The sequence below is a fragment of the Macaca nemestrina genome, chromosome 10 (assembly GCF_043159975.1).
Source record: "Macaca nemestrina isolate mMacNem1 chromosome 10, mMacNem.hap1, whole genome shotgun sequence".
Taxonomy (NCBI): domain Eukaryota; kingdom Metazoa; phylum Chordata; class Mammalia; order Primates; family Cercopithecidae; genus Macaca; species Macaca nemestrina.
In genome coordinates this window covers 34,101,593-34,123,065 of record NC_092134.1, presented here as the reverse complement: position 1 = coordinate 34,123,065, position 21,473 = coordinate 34,101,593, and the positions used below count along the sequence as shown (strand labels likewise).

Genomic DNA, 21,473 nt, shown 5'->3' with positions numbered 1-21,473 from the left:
AAAGAAAAATAAAATAGGAGGAGAAGAGAAAGGGATGGATCATAAAAAGCTCTTATTTGATTTTGAGTCTCACAGGAAACCCATGAAACCAGCAGGGCAGATATTTATTATCCTCTATTTACAAATGAGAAACTGAGTCCCAGAGGGGGTAAGTGACTTTTTTTAAGGTCAACATACCGAGGGGCGGATATAAGATTCAAAGTCAAGTGACCTGATTCTGAGCTAAAGATGAAAGAAAAGAGGGCACATTTGAAACCCTGACACACACACTGTATGTCCTACTCTTTGCTTTATAAACAGTAAGTAAAATTTTCAAACAATGGAAGCTTAGCCTTTTAAGGGTCAAACGGAAGCAGCTTTAGCCACGGCTGGAAAGCATTTCTGAAATGTATTATATTTGCCCTTGTCTCCTTTGAAAACTGACTGTAATCTACTCTCTTCTTGATACATGGGTTATAATTATAAAAATTGACCATATTTATGAACTTCTAATTCAGTGATACCCTCAGGTTCTATGGAGGCACATGAGTTTTTAAAAAAATTAATTTTTTTCTGCCCCACCTAATACATTCATGGCTAGAAATAGCTGTGTAGCAGAACTGACTGAGTCAGCTCCTTCTTCCCTCACAGCCACCTCTTCTTTCTTAAGTGTGTCAGCTGCTGGTCCCTATCCACTGTTTCTGATCAAGTCATTCCCCTTACTAAAATCCTTTAGTGACTCCCTCTAACCACTGGTTGCAGTAGTTTGCAAAACAGGCTGCACATGAAAATCACTTGAGGAGCTTTTAAGACCTCCTGATACTCAGGTGCCAACACCAAAGATTTCAATTCAATTGTTTAGATATGGGGCCCTCACCTACAGGGATTAACATAAGCAGCATGAACTTTTGCTTCTGGCCAAGGTAGAATAATGGGGGCTAGATTTATCATTCCAATGGAAACAACTAGTAGTCCAGATGTATGTATTAAACAATGGTTTTCAAGGCAATGGACATGAGGCATTGAAGGACAGTGATCCCTGAGAGACGGACAAACAAAATGAGCCCTGCAATTGCCGCTGAGAGAATTTCTAGGCCATGGAGCAGGGAGGACGAATTCAGAAGGAGTCTGCAAGACTCCTTAAATAGAAAAGATGAAGCAGAGAATCCAGGGATACTAGGGTGGCTAGAGTGTGCCAGGTAGAGTATTACAGAGGAGAGAGTTTTGATCAGTACATGTATGTGAGGAAATGGTATAAAACCAAATGAAAAACCAGCTAAAAAGATGAGTGGGAATAGTCCTTAAAGCTCAAACTGGACTGGTAACACTGAGAATTGCAAACGATTCAAACTGGGAAGCCCTGAAATTCAAAGGGCATTGGTCAAGTACTCACAAGGGTATCGCCCTAGTGGTGGGGAAGTATTGTCAGTAGACAAAACAATACTCTGGCCTTGCCTAACGAACCTTAAAAACAAGACCTAAGAGATCAAAGACTATTCAAAAACTTCCCTGTATTCTAGAGCAATACCCGAAAATATTTGTAGGAATAGAAAAAAATATTCAGCATCCAACAAGGTAAAATTCATAATGTCTGGCATGTAATAAAAACGACCAGATACACAAAAAACAGTAAAGAGAAAAATCAACAAAACCTAAACCCAAACTGACACAGGTGTTATAATTAGGAGACAAAGATATTAAACCAGTAATTGTAAATGTATTCCATATGTTCCACAAGTTGGAGGAAAGACTGAGCATGTTTAATATAGACAGAAAATATAAGAAAGACCCAAGTCTAACTTGTGAAGATGAAAACTACAATCTCTGAGATGAAAAATACACTGCATAGTAACAGTGACAGATTAGCTATTCTAAGAAGAAAAGATAAGTGAACTTAAAGACATAGCAATAGAAACTATCCAAATGTGTCACAGAGAGAAAGAAGACTGAAAAAAATGAATAGGACATTGGTGAACTGTAGTCCAACTTTAAATGACTTAATACTGATGTATTTGGGGTTTCTAAATGAAAGGAGAAATAAGAAGGTGAGTAATAGAAAATATTTTGATGCTGGACATTGTGGCTTACAACTGTAATCCCAGCACTTTGGGAGGCAAAGATAGGGGGATAATTTGAGGTCAGGACTTCAAGACCAGCCTAGCCAACATGGTGAAAAGCTGTCTCCACTAAAAATACAAAATTAGCCAGGTGTGGTGGCACGCACCTGTGGTCCTGGCTACTTGAGAGGCTGAGGCAGGAGAATTGCTTGAACCTGGGAGGTGGAGGTTGCAGTGAGCTGAGATTGTGCCACTGCACTCCAGCCTGGGTGACAGAATAAGCCTCTGTCTCAAAAAAAAAAAAAAAAAAAAAAAAATTAAGAGACAATGACTAAAAAATTTCCAAAGTTGATGACAATGATAAGCCTCATATTTAAGAAGCTCAAAAAACTTCACACATAGAAAACATGAAAAAAATGATACCAATGTACGTAATAATCAAATTGCTATAAACCAGTGAAAAAGACAACACTGCGATTCCTCAAGGATCTAGAACTAGATGTACCATATGACCCAGCCATCCCATTACTGGGTATATACCCAAAGGATTATAAATCATGCTGCTATAAAGACACATGCACACGTATGTTTATTGCAGCACTATTCACAATAGCAAAGACTTGGAATCAACCCAAATGTCCATCAGTGACAGACTGGATTAAGAAAATGTGGCACATATACACCATGGAATACTATGCAGCCATCAAAAAGGATGAGTTTGTATCCTTTGTAGGGACATGGATGCAGCTGGAAACCATCATTCTTAGCAAACTATCACAAGAACACAAAACCAAACACCACATGTTCTCACTCATAGGTGGGAACTGAACAATGAGATCACTTGGACTCGGGAAGGGGAACATCACACACCGGGGCCTATCATGCGGAGGGGGGAGGGGGGAGGGATTGCATTGGGAGTTATACCTGATGTAAATGATGAGTTGATGGGTGCTGACGAGTTGATGGTTGCAGCACACCAACATGGCACAAGTATACATATGTAACAAACCTGCACGTTATGCACATGTACCCTAGAACTCAAAGTATAATAATAAAAAAGAAGAGAAAAGAAAAGAAAAAGACAACACCTTAAGTGCAGCCAGGGGGGAAAAAACTGACCCATTATGCACAGAGGAACAACAAAATGGCAGCAAGTTTCTTGTTATAAATAATGCAGAAGAGAGGCTGGTGGATCAGTATCTTTAAAGTACTGTTACCTTAGAATTCTATACCCAGCAAAACTATGTTTCATAAATGAAGGCAAAATGAAGTATTTTTCAGACATACAAAAGTTGTGAAAATTTATCACTAGCAGCCTCGCACTACAGAATAATGTCAAAGACAGTCCTTCAGGTAGAAGGAAAATGACACCAGATAGAAATACACAAAGGAATGAAGAGCTTGGTTGGCTTCAAGGGTGTGTGACCTGTGTGCGTTACACAAGGTCCTGCAAATAGAAGGGCCTTGTGCCAGCTTTAATGTTTTGATGTTACTGGCTAAAAATTTTTAATACTTTTTGAACAAGGGGCCCTATATTTTCATTTTGCACTGGTAGTTGGTCCTGATGAAGAATACTTTGTAGCCCATAGGGGTGGAGGCAGAGACTGGAATGCTGAACTTGGCTCTGAAGATCCAGGCCATATGTTCAGGCATGGAATAGGGAAGAGATGGAGGTGGCTTCTTCAGAGGAAATTTGGAATGTTTTAATTTTAATCATGAGAAGGGTGAATGAACAGATGTCTACTAAAATAAAAAATTTTAAGGTAGCAATTTCTGGGTAATTAGAACACAATTTTCCTTTCTGCACAGAGATAGATCATAAATGGCTATAATCGGAGAGTTTCAGTGCTTTCTGAAGTTCATTTGTTGCAGAGCGTTCAAAACTGTCTCTTCAGGCCAAAATCCCTTGTTTATTGTGTGTGTTTTACTATTTCTGATATCAATACTTTAATAATGCCTGTTCTGTAATGACCTGGAGGCACTGCAAGAATGTAAATTACTTTACATGCAAAATAAGAGCTATATTATTTTCAATGGCATTTTAGTGATTAAATGCATTTTATTGTAGTATAATTCTATTTTAGTTTAGGTCAAAGCTCGAAAGTTGAGAGTAGTATAATAAGTGTGGACATGCAAAAGATGCTGAAAGGTAGTAGAAATAATAATGTCAGACCTAGACCATCACCACCTTCCAGAACATATATGAAAGGACTAGAAATTAATGTTAAGTGTGTATTTATTTGGGAGACTGTCCATCCTATATGAGGACATATGTCAGGGTGCTTTTCCCCAAACTTGGGCTGGCTGAGAGAAGTTTCAAGAGAATCCCTGGAACAGCTTGCAATTTGGATGCAGGGGTTGGAGTTGGTAGAGTCCAGAAGCTTTACCTGATATATGCCTGGAAAAGTCTAAAGTTCAGGGCTGGTATCTAGCTGTCCTGAAGGGTTGTGGGGAGCCAGCTGTACTGTACATAAGTATAAATGCAATGCTTAAATCCACAGATAATTTATAAAGTTTGCCTACACTTGAATACTCACATCCAGTCATTTAGTTGAAGCCTTCGGCTTTGATTAAAGTGGTTAATATTTGAAGTGTTGACTGATGTAGCCTCCCTGGTGTGGAAATATGAATATTTCTCATTTATTATGTCCCGTGGTGAAAGCATAACCTTTTACTTAAAATAATTGGTTTGAAAATGGAATTAGAATATTCATCCTCCTATTCTTCCCCTGCAATTTGTGAATTTAGTAATTATTCTTCTTGGTTATGAGCATAAGTTACCATTTACCTTTATTCAATATGTACACACACACACACACACACACACACCACACACACACACACACACACTCTCATAGAATGCAAAAAAATTAGGAAATAAAGTTATTGCAACTTTAGCAATGAGAGTGGGGTAGATAGAAGTGTGACTTTATAATGCTGATCATGAAATAAAAACATCAAAGCAAGTCTAAATCTGATATTCATAGGATGATAGCCCGACTGCATTTAAAGCAAATAAAGTCACATTACTCAAGAATTAATGAAAAATTAGAAAGTTTCCTTTGAAAATCTCTTAGCACATCTCCAAGTGGTTAGCTTTCCTGGGAAAGCTGCAAATTAAATCCACAACATTGAAAGAATAAAACCTGACAGTCCTAAATTAAACAGTCATGTAAATATAGTTTCCAAAGCTATTAGGCAAGAAGCAAATGATTTTCTAATCAATTTACTGTTGGAAAAATAATGCCAGATTATTTTCATGGGGCATGTGAAATAATTTTCATGGGACACATGTGGATATTGCTACCTTAGCAATCTTATTTAGTTCTACCCAAAGGTATTTAAAAAACAACCACTGATGCTGAAGTTATCTGTAATCATATCAGCAGCCTATCTCCTCATCCTCCATTCTCTTCCCCTCCACCAGCTGACCTTTGTATCAAATGCAGGCTACACTTGCTCTTCTCTTTTCACTTAACATAGAACAACAGTTACCGGAGCAATCTTGTTCCCTTAAAACTAGCGACTCATTACAATGATTCAGGATGTGAACTTCCCTAAAAGGCTTTGCTCTAAATCAAGGTGACTGCATAGTCCCTTTTAGGCCAGAAAACAACAAATTATGCGTTCTTAGTATAGGATTATTCAGCCCATATATTATATGAGACTACTTCATATTTGGGTATCTCTCTCATTAGCTGGGATAAACAAAAGTCTTGAATTTGAGATCATTCAAAATCTTTGTGAGCCAAAAGGCATGCACACATTTTGCCTTTTTCTTATTTTAAAACCCAGTAACCCAAAACCATCACATGAACTACCCAGTTCTACTGGGCATACAAATTTTGTTTTCTGATTTCCAAGTCTGAAGGTTCAGATCAACTTTTGTCCATAATTAACATGGACAAAATTAATCTGCTGAGTTAAATGACATGCAAATCCTCACCATCAAGAGTGTGAACTTGCCCATAAAGTTGTCACACGGAAAATTAAATTCAATCAGCTTACTTTAAGGAAAATATACAGAGTTAGTGGTAGACACCGATGGCATGCTCCAGGCCAGAGGATTTTGGCCTCAAGGTCTAAGAGACAGTTGACTATGTTTTCAAATTTTGACACAATGCTTGTGACAGGCACTTCTCCCTGTATTGAAGCCAGGAAACTGTTAAGAGCCAACATGGGTGGAAAAGACCAATTTTCTGTCTCAGCTCAAGGCTGATTGGCCTCATGGGTGGTGTTGGATCAGTCCCTAAGCCCTGGCAGTAAAGCCAGGGGCCATCATCCCCATAGTCACTGCAGCTGTCTACAAGGTCTGGCTGCAGTCACTAAACAAGGATCTCTAGGCCACAGGTACCCCCAGCACTGGGGAAAGTGAGTGCCCAAGCTTACCTCTTAAACACTAGTTCAGGGCTTTGGATTTTGAGAGACATAGAGCCTCACATTGTAAGTGATCCTTACTTCAGTGAAAACATATAATCGAGTCCTGTTGAAATCCATTCTTTACAATGGGAGATTATTGCTAATGCTAGCTAGGTGAATGATTCATGTGCTACCTATTATAAATATTAATTCTTCAATGGGTAGCAGTGTGATTCAGAAAACGTTACATAGGGATATTTTTCAAGCTATTCCGTTAACTCATTAACTGGGATGCAACTTAAGTTGGAAGCTTGTTTGGTTGATGTATGGAAGGTACCCCTTTAACAAATATCTATGAGTAACCATGTGATGAGCATCAAGTTCTTGACAGAGAATTGAAATCTTAGCCTGATGAGGCCAAAAAGCAATACAGTTTCAGTTAGTTCCATACAGTTAGTTTCATACAGACTGAATGAAACTAACCAAAGGCTTTATGTTAGACAATGAGTCTCTTCTGAAATAATGATAGCTTTTGTGAGGGCATAAGCAGCAAAAAGTTAAGAAAGAGTTACTTATGGCCATAGAATCACATTAATTTGTCTATTTAATGTGACTTTTAGATTCAAGAACAATTTCAATACGATGTTCTAGAAAAGACATTCTTTTTTCAGAAAGACTTTTAAAAGGAAGGAATAATTAGTTACTAATAATAACCATCATTTAAAATAAGCAGTGGCATGTAATGTGTAGAACCTGGACTTTTGGCGAGAAAGTGACATAAGAGTAGAACGGAGCACTTTTGAACCAGCAGAAACGTATTTATTTTATCTCTTAGTTCATGAATGACAGTTTTATTCAGTCATTTACTATAAAACTAAAACTATTTTTAAAAAATTAAGTGATTTCTCATTGTTACTGTTAAAAAGAAATGTGTGCTATGCCAAATATAATTCAAATGCATGACTATTTTATATTTTCACGTAATTCCTTCATTTATGCTAGAAAACAACAAAAGTAAAAATGCAACGAGAAAAGTATCAAAACTATTTATGCAGATTTAGTTGATCTCTTTGGGCTTGACTATATGGCAACATATGTTGGCCAGTTTTTATATGAAATCTATGCTAAGTGTATGAATAAAACAGAGGCAACGTAAGATTAGACACTAGCTTCAGAAAATAAAATTTTGATAATACAGCAGCCTGTTTAGTAAGAATAAAAGCAGTCTCTTGGAGCGTGGGATTTGTGTATGTGATTAAGAAATAGACAAGGAAACATAATAGAGATAGAAAACTAAAAAAATGATAATTTAAATCTTTAACAGTGAATATGAGCAAAGGAATATCAGAATAGGAACCTATTTATTATCATATCTATATCCTATAACTGAAAAAATTTCCTAAAAAGGAAAACACAAAAAGGCTTGGAAGATTTTCTTGGATAATGCAAAATACCCTGAGAGTTCTCTCTTTACCTCTTAGTTCCCCCACATTAAAACTTCAAAAGACAGTGACTCTGGAGCTTGAGGGAGATCGATATTTAAACCAGAAGGTGTATCTATAAATCCCCATTGGATATCCAAACAGTTATAAAAAAAGAAAAATAAAATTTAATTTATCAAGGGTTGAATAGTTAAGGTGTCACTAAGAGACCAACTTACATTAATAAGTTCAACCTCCCAGATTTTTTTCAACAGGTCCATCGATGTGTAGCCATTAATTAGAAAGGCTTTGGTGTAGTCGCCCAGTTCAATGGAATCCAGCCACTCAGCTACAGAGGTGGGATGGTAGCCATCATGCCCAATGGGTCTCATCTGTAATGAAGAAAATTACATTAGGATTAAACTGTATACTTTGTGTCCCAACAACAGAATGCAGATTTCCCCTTGAAAATTTATTTGACATGAAGAACAGATCTTTCTGGAGATGGAAATAAGGAAAAAGAAAACACTTTCGGATGTATTTTCACAATTCTAAATCATTAATAATTTTCATGCTGAATTAGTTTTCAAAATATACCCAGAAATTTCCAATTTAGCTGCTAGATTAACTCTATATTTGGAAGAGCTAAACATGTCAAACTTCTGTCATAGACATTATTGGCATTCTGTTGGGTGGAATTAAAAATGATGTCAGTTGAATGGTATTAAATTCGACACGAAGGCACCAGGAAGTGCACTTTCAACATATAGATGATAATTCTCATATGCACAGCATCAAAGCATGTGAAAATACTGCATGACTTAAACATTCAAAGGGAATTCGTGCTTATGCAAGACATGTATTGGAGGTAGTGCAAACATGCTGGAGAAACATACTGCTGCGGTGAACCAGTAAAGGAGAGGAGGCCTTTGGGTATTTTAAGACCATGTGTTCTGCATCGACTCTACAGTATGTTAGACATGAATAGAGAACTTGCTGGCAGACAGGCATCTATTTTTTGTCAGCTATATACAGATTTTTAAAAAATACTTTAGGAGAACAAAGAAATGTGACAGCAACATAATGTTTCTGAGTTTAAATTGGAGTGTGAAAGTAATTTAAGCAAGAGGAACTTCTGGGTTTAAAATTTTGTATGGATTATTCTGGTCCTTTAGCTTTTATTTGAAATTGTAGCTGAATTTGTGGTTCTTGGTTTTCGAAGTGACTCACTTCTAAAACTTGGGCTGCTTTGCATGCTACGACGTGTATCTAATACTTCAGTTATTAAGGGGAGCTGGCACCTCATCAACCTGATGGGGGCCTTCGGTAAAATTCATGATGGAAACAGCAATGCTGGGCAAAACGCAACATAGATTTTCCTCTTCCTTCAATTCAAAGAGATAAATATTAATGGAAATCTATATGATTCTGATTTGCGAGCAGAGAAAAGATTAATCTGGGCATCAGGGATTCAGATTTTAATCTTAAACAGCGTAAGCTTTCTGTCACTGTGCACGGTTCTCATTTTTGAGATTCTCCCTACTCCCTCATTTTAAAGTTACTTTTTCTTTTTTCCTGTTATTCCGCTCCCCATTCTAGTTTCCATTTCAAAGTTTAAATGTTCTCTGTTTTATTTTATTTTATTTTTTGAGATGGAGTCTTGCTCTGTTGCCCAGGCTGAAGTGCAGTGGTGTGATCTCAGCTCACTGCAACCTCCACTTCCTGGGTTCAAGCAATTCTCATGCCTCAGCCTCCTTAGTAGCTGGAACTACAGGTGAGTGTCACCATGCCTGGCTAATTTTTGTATTTGTCTCTACTAAGGACAGAATTTCACCGTGTTGGCCAGGCTGGTCTTGAACTCCTGACCTCAAGTGATTCACCTGCCTTGGCTTCCTCCCAAAGTGCTGCGATTATAGGCCTGAGCCACTGCTCCTGGTCTAAATGTTCCCTATTTTAAAGTTAGAGTGCAACTTATTATTTACATTAGAGTCTGAACTTGGTCAGACTTTTGTACTTCACTTTTACATTGACTGACCCATTTCAGCTGCTCATAAAATGTTTGTTCATGTAACACTTAACTCTGTGTTTATTATGTGGTAGCTACAAATGTAAATGACAACTCAGCATTTGCAGAATGAAAGTTAGTGGCATTCACAAATACCCGGATGTTATGTATGTATAAAATTGGAGGCTAGGACCCAAAAGGGAGGCTCATAGGTATTTGGTACCTTCATATTCTATAGAGAATTACAAAAATATTGGGGCTGGGTACATTCTCCAGGCTTTGTTAAAAGGTGGTTGAAATAACTCTGTTAACCTAAATCATCACTCTGGCCCCAGGAATCTCCCTGAGTGCCCCAGTGACATGAAATAAGAAAGAAAGAGAAAAAAGGGAAGAAAGTGAGAAACACTAAGGTTGAAGTTAACTGCTTAGTAGGGAGGTCTTGCCATTAGCCCATCCATAAAGCTGACCACCCCAGGAACAGATACTGGGGACAAGCCTAGGGAGGCTTGATGACTGGATTTGGGTCAAAGTCAGTTGTCTCATACCAGAGAACTGTGCAATGGGGTTCCCACAGGTTACCCCCAAGCACTTACACAACACTCTTTTGATGAAGCAATTAGTGGCCATCTGACACACAGAGGGTGTTGATGGTCAGTGTTAGCCAAAGAATCAGGGAACCCACAATAGGACTGCAGAGAAAATATACGTAAGTATAAAGACGTTTGATTGTCCCTTCAATCCCCCTTTCTTGTCCCAATGCCCTAAAATTTAGAATCGAAAGAGAGAAGTGCCAGTCCTTTGGGGGAAGTCTAAACTTGGGGGAGGGGGAAGGTGGTGAAGAAAATAAAACTGGAGGTTTCAAATAAATTGGAACTGAGTCTTCAACATTTTACGTGGATATGTCTGAGATGATATTTATAAATAGTAAAGGGAGGGTCAGTTGAGTTTGGTTGAATAATTGGAAAATAAAAAAATAAAACAACAACCATCACATCAGGATTGCACTGAATGCAGGCTGCTCAGTGGTCTGTATACTCCTGTAAGGCGAGTTCTCCCAGACCAATCTTAAAGAGGTGAGAGGAAGGGAAATATTTGGTGGGAGGATGAATGACAAGGGCAGGGTAGAGAGCACAACTGAAGAGACCTTGGAAATGGGTATGCTGAGGTGTGCAGGGCAGTATTCATCCACCCTCTCATTCAATACATATTTAATCAATACCTATTCTGATGAATGTTGTGGAAATAGTAGATAACAAAACAGTCATAGTCTCTCCCTCATGGAGATTATAACTCTTAATTAAAATATGTGAACAGATGACCAATAAATTACGAAGGTTCTGCATACCTGAAGAGAGGAAACCATTAGAGCCAAATGCAGTTACAAAATTAACTTGACACATATTTAATGATATGCAGAATAGTTACTGTGCTGCACAATAATTTCTTCCAAAGCAATGATCCCATCTGTTCCTTTATTTCCGTTCCTACTGCCATTACCCTGTTTAGGTTCTCGTTAGTGCTTACAAAAACTAATGCAATAGCCTTCTACATCGTCTCCCACCTTTGGTCCAGCTTGTATCTTGCTACTACATTAGTCTTCCTAAGAGCCAGACCCTTAAGTGTACCCTTGTATAAAAACCTGTAGTGCTTCCTTCTCGAGAAAAGTCCAAATGTCCTATTCCAGCATTCAAGGCCAATTGAGATCAGCCTAATCTCCCACTCCTCTGCTATTGTGTACCCAATAAATGTAACTAGACACGTGTATGTCTCAACAGTACATTAAATAGCTAGGCATTCCCTGAAAATGACCTGGATAGGACACAGTCGTATCTTTGCTAATATAACTTCCCATGCTTGTAATGCTTTTGCTCCTACTTCTGGAGGGATTTCTTCAGGACTGGCTCCTCTTCATGAGCTCTGAGATGCAAATTTCTAACCATTTGTAGGACATCTCACATAAATGTCCTATAGGTGTCACCAACATAAGTCAAAAACAAATTTAACTCCTTCGGTTCAAAAACAGGTTCTCTTCCTCTTTTTTTTTTTTTTTTCCCATTTCAGTTAATGGGCAGCTATTACTCCACTGCTCAAGCAGAAGCTTGGGAGTTATCTTACTTTCCTCTTTGTTTACTATCATATCTAATTAGGCCAACAGGGTCTGTCAATTTGATTTCTAAGATGACTCTCAATTCACTTCTCTTCTTCCAAAATGGACTTTGGAATATGACATTCCCAGCAGTGCTACGTATTTGTTGGGTGATCTTTGGCAAGTTACTCTTGGAGCCTGTTTCCTCTTTTTTAGAATAAGCACAATAATATCTACTCCAAGTGTTGTTGTGAAGATTATATGAAATAGGGAGTACAAACTGCCTAGCACATTGATTTGAATATAATAGTTATTCAATAATAACTCTTAGTTCTCTTTTCTCCCCATTGCCCTAAATTGGACCCATGCTTATTTTGAAATTGCATAATATTCTGCCATTGGCTGCTAGTCTTTTCAGCTTTCAATCAAAGGTCTCCTCTCTCATCCCTTCCTACCTCCCCTATTTCCTTCCTTCTTTATCTTGTTTTAGAAGAGGTTTGCATCTGCTAACATCTTTACCCCTCTCCCCTTCAGCTGACACTACTTTTTAGAAACATATCTAATGAGGTCACTCAAGTCGATTGAACTGTTTATTCCAATTCTTCATTCTCTTACTGTATTAGAATTATGCCCCTCTGCCCTGTGCCAAGGGATCGACATTACGTTTCACTGTGGCTGGAGTTACTTCCCAGTCTCATCAATGCTGGCCAATAGAATGCGTGAAGTGTCAATGCGGTGGTGAGAGATGAGGTCTGTGTGCTCCTGTGTTCTACTAATCTTTCAGTGTTCACATGCTCTCTCATAAGAATAGCAAGTGCTGAGGAGTTGCATAACTCCTGGTTCTAGGAGAAAGATGAAGACTTGTGGAGCAAACCTAAATTTAACCCAAAGCTTGGAATCTACCCTAGCTCGATGGGGCTCAGGAAAGTCCAGCTGAAGTTAGCTGAAGCACAGCAGACCTGTGAGTAAGAAAAAAATATTTTTGTCGTTCTTGCTGTGAACTACTGAAATTTTGATTACAGGGAAAAACTGAAGAGAGTCACTCCTTCTTTAAAAACCCTTGGTGTTTATCCATTATGCCTGTGGAATATAACTGAGACCTTTTAATTTATGAATCTATTGGCAAATGCATCTTCATGAGACTGAGAAAGATTAGGGATGCTGAGTAAGCAAACATCAGTATCCTTCCCGAGCTACCTCATTGTCATGCAGAAACTCTACATGCTGCATCTTTTTTTTTTTTTTTTTTTTTTTTTTTAAGACAGAGTCTCACTCTGTCACCCAGGCACCCAGGCTGGAATGCAGTGGTTCTATCTTGGCTCACTGCAGCCTCCGCCTCCTAGGTTCAAGCAATCCTCCCACCTCAGCCTCCCTAGTAGCTGGGACCACAGGTGTGCACCACTACACCTGGTTAATTTTCTTTTGTATTTTTAGTTGAGATTAGGGTTTCACTGTGTTGCCCAGGCTGGTCTCAAACTCCTGAGCTCAAGCAATCTGCCCGCCTCAACCTCCCAAAGTGCTGGGATTACAGGCACAAGCCACTGCCCCTGCCCTATATGCTGCATCTTTATTAACCCTAAACTAAACTAAGTAATTATTTGTTGTATGAGTTTGATTTTGGGGGCATAATCCACTGTATATGTAATATACCTCCACACCTTTGCTCATGCCTTTCCCTCTGCTAGGAATACAGTTTCTACTTTTTCTCCTAATGAAATTCTATCTATCCTTAAAAGGTCCTGTTTAAACATTACCTCCTGTGTGAATCTTTCTCTAGTGTTACCATTATTCTCCCCCAAAATCATATCTTTTGCTAGATTTCTGTAGTATTTTCCAAAGAGTTCTATTATAGTATTATTAAAGTCTGCTTTCAATAACAGAGAGGCAAGTATCTGTCTTCTTCATTGGACTGCCTACCCCTTGGTGAAGAAATGAGGTGTTAATCATTTTTGAAGTCCCTAAAGCATCCAGCAGAGCATCTCACACATGGCAGGCATATGCTAAATGTTTGTTAAATTAAGTGACTTAATGAATACCTGAAGACAAAATGACAAATTCATTTCAGTGGCTTGGTATCCATTTGTGGGAGAGATTTCTATTTTGTACTCCACATTACAAAAACTAAGGTTATCTTTTTCTGCCTAACAATAACATTCATAACTATTTAAAACCTCCATGTATCAAGAACCAATTCCAGATAGGATATTGTGTTACAGAATGCAATGGACTTTGTTTCCATAGCACAGCAGACTTGACTCTATTAGCCGTGGAGCCATGGACAAGTCACTTTACCTCTCTAAGCTTCAGTGGTGTCAGCTCTAAAATGAAGGTGTTGGACCAAGGATCTCAAAGCTGCTTTATAATTCCTAAATTTTACAATTCCTTGATTTGTAAATTAATTTTAAATTAGTATCCTATTTACCCAGGAAAGAAAAAATAAGCCCAAAGACAAAACTAAAATTCACATATATGTATATGATAGGACATGTAGACTAAAGGTCAGATGGCATTCACATTTCTTTCATGTATCTTCAGCAGCACCCACAGGGAGCACCGCAACCGCATTCTCAAATTAGCAATGATGAAACTCTTTTTCCAGCGGGAACATCTGGCAAGACAGGGCTAGAAAGTGACAGCTCCACGGGCCTGCCAGGCCAGCAGTGCTGCTAAGCATGAACGGAAGTCAGGCTCACTGTATAATCTGAGAGGCAGAGTGGTGAGCAGGCTGCAGGCTTTCATCACAGAGGCTCGCAACAAGGCAATTTGATTCAATTAGTTGAATTCCAAAGTCTGAAAAAACCTAAGCTGAGACAGAAATTCGAGATAGCAGTGAAGCTTTAGTCTTGGGAAAATTGAGATATATTAACATATATTTTACCAAACACCTTCCTTGTTCTTGTTCCACCCAAATGGCCTTCCTCCAGTTCTTTAGAGAATACTTGGCCTCAGAGAGAGTAGTATGCTGTTAACATGATAGGTGGACCAGCAGGCAGGGAAACCACAGGACAGTGCTCTGTGGAGTTCTGGGGTTGCAGGGGGGTCAGCTACGGGGCAGCTGAACAACCCATGCTCTGAGACTGCTTGATCGACTTCAGCCAGAGTAACTCTGATTTTATGTGTTTTATACATGTAAGAGGAAGAAAAGTTTTCTTGGCTTTAAAAAGAAACGTTTGAAAACCACGAATCTAGAAGACTTTTGTAAGATTACGTGACCTCTATGGTTTTATTTTCTCTTAACTTTTTAGCTTTATTTGAAATATTATGGATCTGTTATATATATGTGGAGTTATATATATACACACACACACACAGATACACATCATACACACACACACAGATACACATCGTACACACACACACACATATACACACACACACACATACACACTCACACACACACACACACACACACAGAGACAGCCTGTTATTCCGGTATTCTTTCTCTTTGCCTGAAGCCAGCTTTTTCTGTGCAGATAAGGATAATACCTTATGAGATGACAGAGCTACAAGATGGAAGGTACAGCAGGAGGAAACCAATAAAAACAGGTTAAAAAAAAATAAAAAGAGAGAGAAAGGTGATATACATTGTAATAGCTTTGGGATTAAATGAGAAAAGCAGTTCTTGATGGGACAACTTATTAAACTAGAATTATGATATTGGCATGATATTTAGAACAAGAGAATAAGGAACCCTGAAAAGCCAATAATGGATTAGACAGATATTTTTATGTCCAAAAGTGTTAGAAAATTGAGACAGAGACTACTTGTTCCCTTAAAATTGTCCTCTCTTCTTCCACACAATGGGGTTAAATTGGGTTCATGCCTACCGGACTAGAGACAAGATACATCAGCTTCTTTTCTGGTTGCAGCTGTGAAAATATGGTTGAGCCTATGGAATGCTAATGAAAGTGTTGCATGTATCTTTCAGGTCACCTCTAGCTAAAAGAAGTTCCTTGACCTAGAATTCCTCTTTTTTCTTCATCTTCCTATAAGCTGAAATATCAGTGCCTGCAGTGCAGCTTTGACTACACAGGCAAAACAATACCCTGGAGTTTGGGAAATGCTTCTCAGACCTCAACATGCTTAGGAATCATGCGGAGAATCTTATTACCAGACGATTCTAATTCCGTTATTTGGAGGGAGGATTGGAGATTCTGTATTTCTAACAAGCTTCCTATGATGCTAATGCTGTCAGTCCATGGACCACACTTTGAGTAGTAGCACTTTGGAGGATGACAGAGCAACAAATAGAAGGTCCTGGGTCCTTGCAGAATTGCATAGAGCAAAGCCACCTTGTAAACCTGCACTGCTCACTTCAGGACTATTATATGGGAGAAATTAATATTCCATTCTTTAAACCACTATATTATGAATGTCTCTATTTCAGTATCATAGCCTTTCCTTGAATACAAACATAACTAAAAATAAGGCAGTTTCATGTAGAACATTTAAGTGAAGGCTGTACTTCCATTTTACATTATATTGTAATATCTCTTGTTTTGTGGGGCCATAAATTTTCACATCTGTTAATCATTAAAGAAGCTTCATATCCTTTAACTGTGTTTGTTGGCATTTCTCTGTCAATCATAGCATCATCACTTTGTAACAACTATGCAAGAGGTAAGGGGGGAAAAATGGAGGGAAACCCCAAGTTTGTAGCTTGGATATCTGGGCAAATGGTGGTGTTACCAGCTAAAAGAGAAAAGAAAATAGACTGGGATGACATGAATAATTTTGAGACATGAGAAATTTAGGATGCTATGCAATGGCACTTTAAATTTGAGAAGTCTGCGGCCTTGGGCATCATCAAAATCAGTGAAACTGTTGGCAACTCCACTTATTAGCGTCTGACCTTGAGTAAATTACTCATACTTCCTAAGCATCAATTTTCTGATGAGTAATGTGAAAGATTAAAAGAATATCTATCGCTGAGGGTTGCCATATGTATTCAATGAAATCACACAATGAGAATTTAGCACAATACTTGGCACACAGAAGCATTCAATAAATCTTTGTTATTTTTATCGTGAGAGCTGGAATCACGCACAGGTAAGACTGCAGAGGTGACTTTGTAGTGAGAGAAGAGTAGTGGCCTGAGAATGAACCAACACTTTCAATGAATAAGGAAAAGATAAGAATAATATTCGGGAGACCAAAGAAGGAATGGTCAAGACAAGAAGAGAAATGGGGGAAATAAGAGTGTCAAGGAGAGTATGGTCAGCAGTGAGGGGATGCTGCAGAGAAGTCTAATAAAATGATGAAGGAGAAGTGTTTGTGGGATCACAAATAGGTAATCAGAAATAGGTCAACAGACATCTTACTGAGAAGAGCACAGAAGCTGAGCTGCCCTAGGTTGGGCTGTGAGGTAGAGATGAGGAAGTGGTAAGTGTAACCTATATCATTCTTTTGGGGAGTTTGTATGGGAAGAAAAGGGGGAGATGAGATTTTAGAAAGCACAAAGGAAAACATACGGAAAGGAGTAAGAAATGAGGACTCAGAGTTGAGGAGGGTCAGAATCATAAAACAGTAAGTTCTAGGGTGCAGTGGAGATTGCAGGGGAGGGCTTGCCTTTTGCTTTGACACTTTGCCCGCCTTTCTTGAAATTACAGCTCTGACAAGGATAGTTGGAGCTAATTTCAGGGTGAATACTCTGTGTTAAAACAGTGAGAGTGTCTGGAAGCTACATGGTTTAGACTAGGTGAGAGCTGGATGCCTGTATGTGAAGTACATGTGACCTTCTAGTGAAAGTCCTCACGTGGGCAAGGGCTGTTGCCCGTATCGCCTCCACTCCTCAGATACAAACACAGCAACCTATCATTTGCATAGACCCACCAGTACCAAAATCCCTGATGTGCCAGGCTCAGCTACTTAAACTTGCCTAGGAAGCTGTCATGGACCGTAGCTTCTCTTTTCCCACCTGGATGTACTTTGTACACTCAGACTTCCTGCCTGATATGGCTTTTGTAATACAGATAGCTGATATCATCAGGTACTTCCCTCTATTCTGGCTCCTTGTTCTAGACTCTTCTGCTCTGTCCTGCTGCTGCCCAAGTCTTGGACAAACAGCAGTCCTGAAAATAAACCAGGACAAACAGTGCTAGCAGAGAGTGTGCTGCCAAGTCCAAATGCAGGTCTATCAAGTAGTGTGAGGATCAAATCTCCTGCAGGCTGTGAGACCTGGACTTAGACATCACTGTGCTCTTTCATCAGTGGCTCTTAAAAGGCTGATTGAACATAAAAAAGAAAGGCTGATCTACTGACCACGGGGCCCCAGAAAAAAGTCTGCCCATCACCATCCGAGTGCTATCTATGGCAGTGCAACTTTGCTGGGAGAGACCTCTCCAAAATGCTGAGCACTGTTAATGATAAGAACATCACTTAACAATGATGTGGGACTTTAAAGAGCCTCAAGTGATTTCACACATATCACCTCAGTTGTAAAGTGTTTTAGGTGATGTTTAGGAAGATGCCCTTTAAGGAGTCTGAGAGCCTGGGTATCCCATATAATTATATTCCTTATGTGGGAATGGAAAGGATTAATATACTGTGACTGTTGTTGGAAAGCAAGAAGTGATAAACTCTCTGTGTTGTGCATCTGTAGCAAGGGAGGTATACATGTACAAATAAGTCTGCTACTTGCAGCTCCTTTGTTTGCAATTAGACTCTGTTATGGATACAGTTTCTATAAAAGAATAAAGAGAAACATAAATCTTCAGAAGTAAGAGAATTGTGTCTGATGTCACTATGGACTCACAGCTGCAGAAAGTGGTAACCCCTCTATTATTTTACCCACTACAAACTGAGCCTCGCTGATTTGGGGTTCCTCGAGTGTTCAGATATTGAAGACTCCCAGCTATAGGCACAGGGCAGAAGTAGTGAAGAAGTAGTATCTGGATGTTACTTGATACTACATTTTTGGGAAATAAAGGGAAAGGAAAGTGCTTTGGACTAGACGCTGTCTCTTAATTGTCTAGGATTTCTATTTCATGAATAAGAGAAATGAATTAAGGTCTAGCCCAGAGAGGGCCTGAGGCATCCCTAATTTTGACAAGTCTTAGATCATGGAGTAAAATAGAAGTGAAGCAATGGACAGCAATGAAGGACTAGATTAAAAAACATTTTCAAGACACATAGGTGATCAACTTCCAACAGCCCAGAATAGCCTAGAAGCACTAGACTGGTCCAGTCTCTAGTCATCAGGGATAGGAGGCATCCCCTCTGGACAAAGGCACTGGGAAGACTCAAGTTAAAGGAGTTAAGCTGCCAACATAGCCAAGTTCTATAAAGCATCCTTGGGAAAAAAGGACAACCACTACAGCAACAACTACAAAACAATCTCTCTGTCTTATTTCAAGCAGTGTGTGTGAGCTACCAGTCAGGCACTGGTCTTTTTAGCTTCCTCTGTGCCCAGGGAGATTAACTCTATCTGTAGCAGCACTTGAGAAATGCTATCTGCCATGTAGGATCTGTGTGGGATGCAGATGAAAAGACCAGTAGAGCCATAACACAGTAGACATATAACATAGTCCTTGATGTTGAATTACTTTATTGAATGGTTTTATTGTACCTCTCCCTGAAGCTTTGGGTAAAAGAGGTGTTTTTAAAAATTTAATAAAAGGAAATGTTTTTGCCATCTTTTCATTTCTAAAATTCTTGTTGAGGTAATGTTGACCCTAGAGCCATTTGTTAACCATCGTTATTTGTTTTGATATATTTCCTTGTTGCAAAGCTTTTTTATGAAGCAAGAGTTCAGATTAAAGATGAACAGAGGATTTACTGCAACTAGAATAAGGCGCTGAACAATGTTCACTAGCATTCACAAGCTCTACCAGTGATGTGAACTATGTTTAGAAAAAAGACAGGGGGTCTCTTTTTTTTCTCTGACAGTACATGTTTTCTGATATTCATGCAGCTTTTTGGTGGTTATATAGTACACTGCTTTGCTCTTCAAACAGAAACTTGAAATGCTACTATTAATCAGGAATATCATTTGCATATTTTTAGTCTCAACTAAAATAATTTCCCCAAACTTGAGTCTTCAGAAGGTAATGAATGCCCTGAGTGTCAATTCTATTTATTTGATATTTAAAAACCATGTCCTTTCTCAGAGTCTCCAGGCGCGTGCATAATAACATCATCCACAGAAGTACTTCAAACAGATACATGTACCACACAACCAGAGTTAGCAGTGTACAAATGAATAACTTATGTTCTACCTGGGGAGAGCAGTACAAAACACATCATTCACATGGTGGTCAAACGTGAGTATACTCACATTCACTTAGGGAGTTACAAAAACGAGGACCTACCGTCCATTCCACCCATCCATCCATCCATCCATCCATCCATCCATCCATCCATCCACCCACCCACTCATTTACTCAACAAATACTAACTGTATGTTTGCTATATTCTAAGCACTGTTCTGGATGTGTCAGTGAACAAAACATATGAAGGTGCCAGTCCTTGTGGAGTTCATCTTATAAGTGGGGAAGACAGATAATAATTAGTCAGCATAATAAATAAAGTATATAGTCTGTTAGAAGGTGATAAGTGCTGTGAAAAAATAGAAAGTACAGTGCGGGGGGTATTGGTAATACTGGAGTGTATGTATGGTGTGGCAGGTGCAGTATTAAATAGCGTGGTTAGGGGAAGTTTCATTCAGAAGAGATTTGGATAAAGATTTAAAGACAATGGATCGAGTAGGCACAGTGACTCACACCTGTAATCCCAAAGCTGTGGGAGGCTAAGGAGGGTGGACTGCCTGAGCTCAGGAGTTTGAGACCAGTCTGGGCAACATGGTGAAACCCCATCTCTACTAAAATACAAAAAACCAGCCAGGCGTGGTGGTATGTGCCTGTAATCTCAGCTACTCAGGACGTTGAGGCACGAGAATTGCTTGAACCCAGGAGGTGGAGGTTGCAGTGTGTTGAGATTGTGCCACTGCACTCCAACCTGGGTGACAAAGCAAAACTCTGTCTCAAAAAATAAAAAAATGAAAAATAAAGATGGTGGATTGGCTGTGTTGAGGGTGAAGATTTCAAGTGGAGGGAACGACTAGAGCAAAGGCCCTCAGGAAGGAGGGTCCAGCGAATGTTCAAGAAATGACAAGGAGACCAGTGGGGTTGGAGCAGTGTGTGGGCACAGAGAAGAGAGGGAACCAGAGGCCAGATAAGTGAGAGCTCATAAGACGTGGCAAGGATTGGCTTTCAATCTGAGGGAAATGGGGAGTCAGTGTATGCATTTGAGTAGACTTGGGACATGACCTGGCTTACATTTCAGCAGAATCACTTTGACTGCCGTGTTGAGTAAAGCTAATAGGGAGGTCTTTTCAGAGGCTGTGGCAGTAATCCAGAAGGAAGGGGCTAGTGGCTTGGACAAAGTACTAAAGTAAAGGCAGCAAGAAATAGTCAGATTCTGGGTATCTTGATGGTAGACCAGCATAATTTCCTGAAACACAAAATAAAACCATCCTTGTTCTAAAACATGGATCAGGAATCTGTCAGTTTGATGGTTGCAGCTGTGTGGCATGGGTCTCAGCTTGAAGAGTACTGCATTCGTCCATC

At 39.2% G+C, this 21,473-nt stretch overlaps 1 protein-coding gene across 14 annotated transcripts in view; it reads right to left on the bottom strand.

Moving 5' to 3' along the window:
* The window catches only part of LOC105463367 (ankyrin repeat and sterile alpha motif domain containing 1B), a 1,291,052-nt gene that overhangs the window by 316,985 nt on the left and 952,594 nt on the right, over positions 1 to 21,473 (bottom strand). For all 14 annotated transcript variants that reach the window (XM_071072455.1, XM_071072454.1, XM_071072448.1 and 11 more), the window contains one exon: positions 8,056 to 8,208. In XM_071072455.1, the coding sequence (XP_070928556.1) occupies positions 8,056 to 8,208 (153 nt within the window). The remainder of the gene's footprint in view (positions 1 to 8,055; positions 8,209 to 21,473) is intronic.